This window comes from Mchenga conophoros, linkage group LG15 (genome assembly GCF_057382185.1).
Source record: "Mchenga conophoros isolate Kocher_MC1m ecotype Shallow Benthic linkage group LG15, M_conophoros_male_GT1.1, whole genome shotgun sequence".
Taxonomy (NCBI): domain Eukaryota; kingdom Metazoa; phylum Chordata; class Actinopteri; order Cichliformes; family Cichlidae; genus Mchenga; species Mchenga conophoros.
Window position 1 is genome coordinate 12,969,975 of NC_140540.1, and position 8,947 is coordinate 12,978,921.

At 41.5% G+C, this 8,947-nt stretch overlaps 1 protein-coding gene across 1 annotated transcript; it reads right to left on the bottom strand.

Annotated features, from left to right (window-relative positions):
- Positions 1-702: 702 nt before the first annotated feature.
- nr2e1 (nuclear receptor subfamily 2, group E, member 1) lies at positions 703-8,348 on the bottom strand. Its single transcript, XM_085245766.1, has 9 exons — positions 7,716-8,348; positions 4,952-5,097; positions 4,084-4,171; positions 3,502-3,737; positions 2,891-3,037; positions 2,438-2,534; positions 2,201-2,350; positions 1,883-1,988; positions 703-1,361 (listed from the first exon to the last, which is right to left on the bottom strand). Exons 1-9 carry the CDS (start codon positions 7,774-7,776, stop codon positions 1,199-1,201), a joined length of 1,194 nt encoding a protein of 397 aa, XP_085101892.1. The 5' UTR covers positions 7,777-8,348; the 3' UTR covers positions 703-1,198.
- Positions 8,349-8,947: the final 599 nt, after the last annotated feature.

Sequence of the window (8,947 nt, forward strand, 5' to 3'; positions counted from 1 at the left end):
CGTACACAGAGTTGGTTATTACTGATGAGCTTCAGGTGTTCACAAGAAATCCTGCATTAAATCAAGATGCATGCATTAGTGTTTAATAATTTAGTATGAGCTCTACATCCTTATAAAGTGTCACTGTAATTAGATATGAAACCAACACCACTGTTTGCTATGATGCCAGGGCTCCAGCTGGTAGTTTTACTATAAGCATCTATAGTAAAACTATACTATAAGCATCTAGGTCATGTTATATGAAAACCGTTTAATTCAGTGTATTTTATTCTCTTGGTTACAACTCTAAATAGTTATAACTCCATTAAAAATTTTGTTTTTTTTGCTTTTACAACAGAATAAAAACATTACAGGCCACAAAAACATTTCCAAGTGCTGAATAAGATTGTATCCAGTGTTAGTGTCTAACTTCAAAAAGTCGACCTTAAGCGTTTTCTTTTCTTTCTTTTTTTTTTTTATGCTGCGCCTCAAACAGGACACACCAAACACAAACGGGACAGCCATTTAAATACAGACACCATTTTTCAGATGAATGTAGTTTTACAGTCAAAGGGGGGGGGGGGGGGGGACGGGGGATAGATAGTGCATCCTCTTTAAAGAGTCCTCCGCAATGCTTCATGGAGCTGACGCCTCATCGGTGCATTTGGTTTCAGCACCGAATTGAGGAACAGCGACTCGCATCTCTCCCCCCCCCCCCCCCGGATGCTTCTTCTTCTTCTTCTTTTTTTGGTTTCCTCCGTTGGGATTGAACACAGAAATAAAATGGTGAATTGGTCGTCAAGCTCATTGGTCTCATAGACACTCGGAAAAAATCAAAACAAAAAAAGTCTTAATGTACAGCGTTTCTTTAGGAAACGTGCTTGGCAGGTGCTCTCCAGAGCCTTAAGGCGACATTTAAACGCTGCAAGCTGTTTTGGCCACAAGATATTGCAGTTTTCAGAATCAGACAGGCAGGTCTCTAATGAAAGGTACATGCTAATCCTTGACTAGAGCAACTGTTAACAGGCTAAAGTTGTGATCCGGATGTGTTCAATGGAGCCTAAGCCTAAATAGGCTGTATTAAGACAGCCCGTAAGAGATTTTGTGCCGTGGCTACACCTGCTATGATTTGACAGTCTGTGTTGATTGTTCAGTGGGTCTCCTCGTGGGCCTCCAGTCTTTTTTCCCCTCCTCACGCGCCCCGGCAGATGGTGAGAATTCATATATCGCTGGATTTGTACATATCGGACAGGAGCCTGGTGATGGGAACGTTGCCGATGGTCTTTTTGAAGAACACCTCCTCTATGGTGGACGGGCTGACAGAGCGGAGGGCCGGCAGCAGCAAGAGGAGCTTACCAAAACGACACGGCTGAGTCGGGTACCTGAAACACAACTGGTGTCAAAAACAGCCTTTTTGTCCGGTTCCATTTGCAGACTGTCTGTTGCAGCCTGTCCAATTACCGCACACCTGTGACAAATAGCTCCTACTTAGCTTGAATACGAGCTTCATCTGGTGCACCTGCACAATTACAGGAGGCTTATTGCCTCATTAACTTTATAATGAAGCTGGCAGACTATAGCCAGTTGACACGTGCGTAAAGCATGCTTTATCTTAGGATGAAGAGATAGATAGATAGATAGATAGATAGATAGATAGATAGATAGATAGATAGATAGATAGATAATGGCCTGTATAGCGCTTTACTTAGTCCCTATGGACCCCAAAGCGCTTTACACTACATTCAGTCATCCACCCATTCACACACTGGTGATGGCAAGCTACACTGTAGCCACAGCTGCCCTGAGGCGCACTGACAGAGGCAACTGCCAACTCTTGAGCCACGATCGCCAGATAGATAGATAGATAGATAGATAGATAGATAGATAGATAGATCTCTTTTACCTGGTGTGTATATAACTGTTGAGAGTGAGCTGGGCTTCATCTTGCAGAGCAGCAATAGCGCTGGCGTTGCGGAAACTTCTTAATTCTGTGTTTCCATGCGTAGGAACTGTAAGACAAGAGGCATCACTATAGCTGTTAGAAATCTGCTGACATGACACTGCTGTAATGACATGTCATATATTCTCTTCTGTCTTCCCAGATTGGCTGTAGTTGTATGCAGCAGAGAAAGTTGAGGTTTGCTTTGGTAAATATGGTTATTTCCGGTAAGAGTCTTTACACTGTGTCAAACATTCGGGCAGTAATTTGCGAGGTACTCACCAGCTTTGAATGTCACGATACATTTCAAGCAGGCGAACTCGGTCGCGTCAAGGCGCATCTGTCTGAATCTGGTGACCACCTCTTGAAGCGCTTGAATCTCAGACATAATCTTGTTCATCCGCTGAGACTCCGTGTTTTCAGTGTTCATCCCTTTGGATAAATGTGAAGAAAAGTTTTATTATGCACGACAACAGCTGCTCGCTCTTCACTTAAAATTCTCTCGTGCTTTGCATATACCAGAAACAGCGAGAAGAGTTGTGGAGTCCACGGGAATGGCCCACTGCGCGATGCCCAGAACAAATAATTCTCTCCAAGCGTCCTCCAACAGAATCAGCTGTAAGGGGGTATTTTAAGTGTTAAACTGTGCATAACACGCAACAATTAAACCATTCAAAGTATTTGAAACTTTTTGAATGGTAAAAATAACAACATAAGATTAATAATTCCTTCTTATTTTTCCATGTTGTGTGCAGGTTTTAGGGCTTGGTTGGGAATTATTAGATATGCGGTTTTCAAATCGATACTATCAAATTCATGACATTAATTTAATTAATTTAAAGCGTCTGTCTGCGGACCAAATACTTAATTGGCAGCTGTTCACCATTTCAAACCCCACAGGGCGCTAATGGCCTGTTTGGGGATCATGTTTAAGCATCATTCATTTGGAGAATGAGTCCAAATCGTGGCTACCTGATCAGATAAAGGGAGGGTGGAGAACGCGGGGACACTTTTTGCCCACTTGATGCTCATGAAGAGAAGACGCGCAGCTGACTCGCACACAGATTCCGTAGCCACCTCGTACAGATACATCGGGGTGCCACTGACCTCGTGGGGATACTGCAGAGAGGGAAAATGAAAATGTTGTCATTGTTTATGTCAGAAAGAAACGCAGGTCGGAAAACAGTGAACAACAAAGGTCGAATTCCAAGCCCCAGCGCCCAGTTTTATAATGATTAGTGTTGCTTGTGGTGGATTTACAGTGAGAAATCTAATTGGCGGATTTGTTGGTCTTACAGGCTTTTAAATCTGGAGAGGAATTTCAACTTCTAACCCTTGTGTTAAAAAAAAAATGTTTACTAATTAATCGCACAATAACGGTTTGGAAGAAATACAAACATCTAACATTTTAAGGAATTCTACATCTAGAAGTGATTAAATGTAAAACTATGCATGGACTGCGACACGAGAGCCAAGAAATGATTGACTTCTATGCTCTCATTCTTTACTTGAAGGTCTAAAACTCTTTGAAGAAAGTGTACGTTGTAGCTATTAAATTGCGTAATCTTAAAATAAAAATCTACCTTAGGAGTTGGCTGTGCTAGACCCACGATGGCCTGTCTTTCCGGTGTAGTGGCTACTGTGCTCATCTCCAAGTTGTGCGGCTCCAGCTGGGTGACAGTGGTGAAAAAAGGAGGACCGGGTAGTGAGGATCCGGGGAAATGTGCCGAGGAGCCATTCACCTCTTTGTGGCCCCGGAAATACAGAGCGACCTGTTTGCGAATTGTAGATGTCCGTGGCCCCCTCTCATGCTGAACGGCTGTGGAGCAGGACAGTAGGAAGGCAGTGTGAAAGAGAGCAAACTGCTTATTTATCAGGATCGTTAATTGCATTCTCCAGGAGCAATCCTGGGTTTATTTTATTGAACGAAAGCTGCTCCTTAAAGTGCAAATGTTCTGCGTGAAAGAAAAAAAATAATGAGCTTCTACCAGCGCTCCCAGGAGGTATAAATAAGATCTCCTTTAAAACAAGCAGCAGGTAATTATCAACTTCTTTTCAGCTTTGATTAACAGATTTTATACACTTTTTTCTCCCCCGAATCCAATACTGTCCTACTGTACTGGCGTTTCTTTGCTCAACGTGATAATTCAATTAAGCTCGTTTACCGTCTTTATTCATGTTCACTTCCAGACACTTTTTCAAACGACAAGCTCGGCACTGGTTTCTGTGAGTTTTGTCTACGGGACAACCACCCTGTACAGAGAGAAAAGGGGAGGGGGAGAGGGGGACATAAAAAGAGGAAGGGGTTACAGCTTCTAGTTAAAATTCTCTTAGCTTGCAGGAGAGAAAAAAAAGCTTCTTGCTATTATCCTCCTGGGAGGGCAATCTCCAGGTGAAAGATCGTACTATTATCTTTTAGTTATGGAGGTGCTCCCCTGCGGCTCCAGTGTGGCCTCATCCCGCAGGATAAGTACTCTATCCCGCCCTCTGCCGCCTAAATCCTCGGCTTCGAGTCATCACATTAGATTGGATTACACCTGATATATTACAGCAGCGCGGCACTTAGCCCAGTACTTAATGGTCCAGGCATGACATAATTAGGCTCATCAAGAGAGACTTAACTCAGCGCCAAAAAGAAAAGCAAACAGAAATCAGCTCGTAAAATGTGCATTACGCGCGTAAAACGCTTGGTATGTTTTGTGGGTGAAAATCAGACACCTAGGGAATATAAAGAATAAAGGACGAGACAAATTCTGTGCAGGGTGCTAACTTTATTTGGAAAATGAAAGAAATTGCTCCATATTCATGGCAATGATTGCGTACAGGTTTCTCACTTAGGCTTGATTTGATAATTCCTTTGCCTGCTTGTTTTCCCGCCTTGCTTGAAATTCTATTAAAAATAAATAAATAAAACTACTTAATCGAATTTGAAAAGCGCAAATAGTAGGTGCATTTAACCACAGCCAATTCAGCCTCGTGTAAAAAGCAGGGAAATTTAGTTACGAGCTTGTATAAACTTAAAGGAGGCCTCACCTGCGAGCCAGATTTACACACATAAGTCCGATTTCTGCGGATGCTCCTCTTGAAGAATCCCGAGCAGCCATCACAGGCGTAAACACCATAGTGTTTCCCTGAGCTGCGGTCACCGCACACTTTACATGGGATGTCCAGAATCCGACCTGGGAGAGGTCAAAAATGTCAAGTAAATGATGTGCTCACTGAATTACGAAGCGCACAGTTCAGTTTTAAATCAAAACATTTTGATGACATTTTGTAGCGGTTGCTCGCGTAATCGCGGGATTTATGAATAAATATGATGGAACAAAGTGTTTACAGTGTTTTTCCAGAATAAGTTGGTATAACAGTTTTCAAAGTTGACACACTGGCTGCAGTTCAGCGGCCGACCTGCAATTATGTGACTTTACACCGACCCTATAATCAGTTAAAAAGTACCATAATCGAGCTCATATACACTGAAGCAATGAACAAACTGTCCTGCATGTGACTTACTTATGTCCGACAACTCCACACAGCCACAGACACGCTCTCACACTCATTACACGCACACTGGACAACGCCCCGCGTCTCATCCGAGCACGACCATGGGAATTCACTGCGCACATTTTAAGAATAAAGTCCGGTGGGAAGCGTTATATTTGAGCTCTCTAAGACAATACCCCGAAAACGCACAATGGAGACATTAGGGGAAAGTGTTAACTTAATGATTTTCTCCCATTGAACCTCGTCTGACTGCCTGGATCTCGACAAGCTGCCAACTCCACTTCATAATGGGACTCGACAGCTGCTTTATCCCACAGGTCTATAGGCCCCAGGATTAGGGAGTGACACTGCACCATGAGAATAATGCGTACCAACTCGTTTCACCAACTCAAATGAAGTGTATGTAAATCGACCCCGGTGTAGATGAAAAAATGTGATTTTTTTTGTGAAGATTTTGTATTCAAATCTCTTAAAAAGAAGATATTTGTATGCATATGAGGCAGTCCTTTTTTTTATTCTGGAGGGAAAAGCCGTCTATGTAATTACACTGACGTTTTGCCACCTGCTCATTGATTCACCAGTGACCCGTCAAAAAGGGTAGCATGGGAATAACTACTCAGCAGCAAAAACAATGACTTCAGGAGAGAGTTATAGGACTGGAACTGGCTGTTTATTAAGAATCAAAACACCCTGTAGCCCTTTAAATGTACGCAAAAGACATTTAATTGCTGTAACATGCAATAAAAAGTCATTTTAAAGTTGGATTTAAACATTTTATTGTTAAACAACATTTGGTATTTTGGTACCCAACTTGTCCTTAGTAATTGGAGAAATTTATGCTCAACATGTTCCATACTGGTCCTAGTTATTATTATTATTATTATTATTATTATTATTATTATTATTATTAGTAGTAGTAGTAGTAGTAGTATCACTGTTGTTCTTTTATTTTTCTTGTTTTCTAATTTTTTTTAAAAATAAATCATTCTTTTTTATTTTGTTTTAACAAACCTTTAAAACCAAAGCTAACCAAATCACATTTTCATTGACACAGCCCCCAAATTAAAATTTAGAGTTTAATTAAACCGCGGATGACCGAAAGTGTAAACATTTTCAACAAGAAAAAATGTCCCCCCAAATATTAAACGATGGTCGCTGGGAGTCAATTAAATAAAAATGACAGACAATTTTGTTGTGAAAGGGGGAAATGTATTTAACTTCCCGCTGTGGGGGTCCACTGCGTCTCCATTGTGAGCAGTAATTGCTTGAAGATATATGGCATATTCTATTAACGTAATCACCATCAAGGCGAAAACCTGCTAAAAGAGTTGGAAATGAAGTTTTAGGGAGAGAAAGAGCTGTTTCCTCTGACCACTCGGTAGCGTGGCTGTGAACTTGAGTCACAGCAATGCTGTGAGTCGTTTTATTTTCATTTGAAAACACACGTTTACATCGGCCGAGCACAGATTTTAAAAGCGGCGGCCTGGTGTGAAAAAAATGTGGTAGCTCTAAAAGAAGCATCAAATGTGAATTCAACAGAAATGTCCATTCTTTGGAGAGAGAGAACAATAGCCTACTTTAGGCCTATATTATGATCTGAGTCCGCCTTCATTTGAATTCATAATGAGGCCTAGCAGAGGGATAATTGCAAGGGTTAAGAAAAAAAGGATCAGAAAATAATTTGATAGGAAAGTGTAAATCTGCTTGAAATTTATTACTATTTAAAAAAAAAAGTCAGTAACATGATTTAAAGCGCTTCAGGAAACTCAAATGAGGGATTCAGAAATGCGCAAACACATTTCAGACATAAGAGAAAAAAATCTCGTGCGCAAACGGGATTTCTCTTCATGTAAGATTGAATGATACCCTGCATATTGCGCTGTTACTCTTTTTAAAGGCTGAAAATTAAATTGCAGGCAACAAGTGTCATCAAAGGGAAGCATGTGGGGCTTTTGAAGAGCAGTGGTCGGAAAATGAATGTGGCTTATTATTTTCGCTTCCTTCTTATTTTGTTTCTCGAAATCTGTGAGCAACATTACAAAATAAATTTTACACATGATTTCCTTTCATTCAGGAGCTTTGTTATCCGGGGATGTTCATGTATTGCATTCTGAGACGGCCGACAGCCAGTCCCCATACTCACAACTTTGTGATCATGAGGTAGAGTCGTGAGAAACATCTTTAAAGACACCATGGACTCACTCACTCATTTGTTATACCCGTCGCTACTGTAGACCTCTCATTATCTATGCCGTGTTCTTCAGAGGAATCGGAGATGATGATGAACAAAACTTACTTGATTTGACATTCAGAATATCCAAACAGCCACTTGTTGAACCGGTGGGTTTGCTCATCATGGATCCTCGATATTTTAAAGAATCTGGATAAAAAGTGTCCTTTTTCTTCTCTTCTTGTGGACAGAAACAATGAAGTTTGTGACACTTAATCACTTGTGGTTTCTCGGTTTCTTTGCCAGCAGCGACGAGAAACACAAGTCAAAGTCCCGAAGCCAAGTTGATAGAAAGTCAGCCTCCGATCGATCGAGAGCCACAAATTAAAACATTAATTATACATTTTATCAGGGATCTTTGCCCTCGACGCCGAAGATTCCGGAGAACCAGGACTGGATCCCCGGGCAGCAGCCGGTAAACGGCAGCAGCAGCTCTCCAGCTAGTGGCGCAGTAGCCGGTGCGTAAAGTTCGAGTTGGAAAAACGGTGGCTGGAGCGCATCCGATACTGCCAACGCGGTGGCGAAGGGAAAAAAGGGGCAAATTTCCGATTTTCTTACGGTTGAAAACTTGTTAAAACCAGGACACGATGTGACTTTATGGTGGGAGCCTCCCGAATAAGCCTTGGTAATATTTATGAGAAGTGTCAGGGGGAGGCTGGAGGGTGGAGATCTCCACTTCCTTCATCCACTTGGCTTTCTACTCCAAACTCCATCCTGACGTCACTGGCGTGCGAGGGAGTGTGTGTGCGCTTGAATGTGTGTGCAAGTGCTGTGAAGTGCCTTGCTAACGGAGCCAGATCCACTGCAGACAAAACACACATGTTGCATGTTTTCCTGGACTGCATTTGCGATTTTTACTGTGTAGAACTCTTATTTATAATAATAATAATAATAATAATAATAATAATAATAATATGACCGAAAATATTCAAAATGTGTTTAAAATATATAATCGCATATCCTAAAGAATAAAAAGATAAAATAAAATGAAATAAAAAAGTAAAAATGATCCAAACTGTTGGGACCGTGGAGATGGCTTTAAGAGGCTGATTACTGTAAATATTTTCGGGTATGCTAAGGTATGCTGACCACTAATAAGAGTGTATTACCATATGCAGGGAGGTGGGGGGTGAGGGTGGGCTGAGACCTTCAACAGTCAGCGCTCCTCATTTCCTACACTAGCACAAAGACATTTGTGTCTGGTTCCTCGTACAGTCCTCCAGATTAAATGCTTGGGCTCCACCACATACGTAGCAGCGGTCAAGACAACTGTCATAAAGCTGAACTTTGATTTTTAA

Coding starts and splice junctions, on each gene's coding strand:
- nr2e1 (XM_085245766.1), bottom strand. CDS start 7,776: ATGATGAGCAAACCCACCGGTTCAACAAGTGGCTGTTTGGATATTCTG. Junction 2,535..2,890: donor CCCTCCCTTTATCTGATCAG/GTAGCCACGATT, acceptor ACCCCCTTACAG/CTGATTCTGTTGGAGGACGC. Junction 1,989..2,200: donor TATCGTGACATTCAAAGCTG/GTGAGTACCTCG, acceptor CTTGTCTTACAG/TTCCTACGCATGGAAACACA.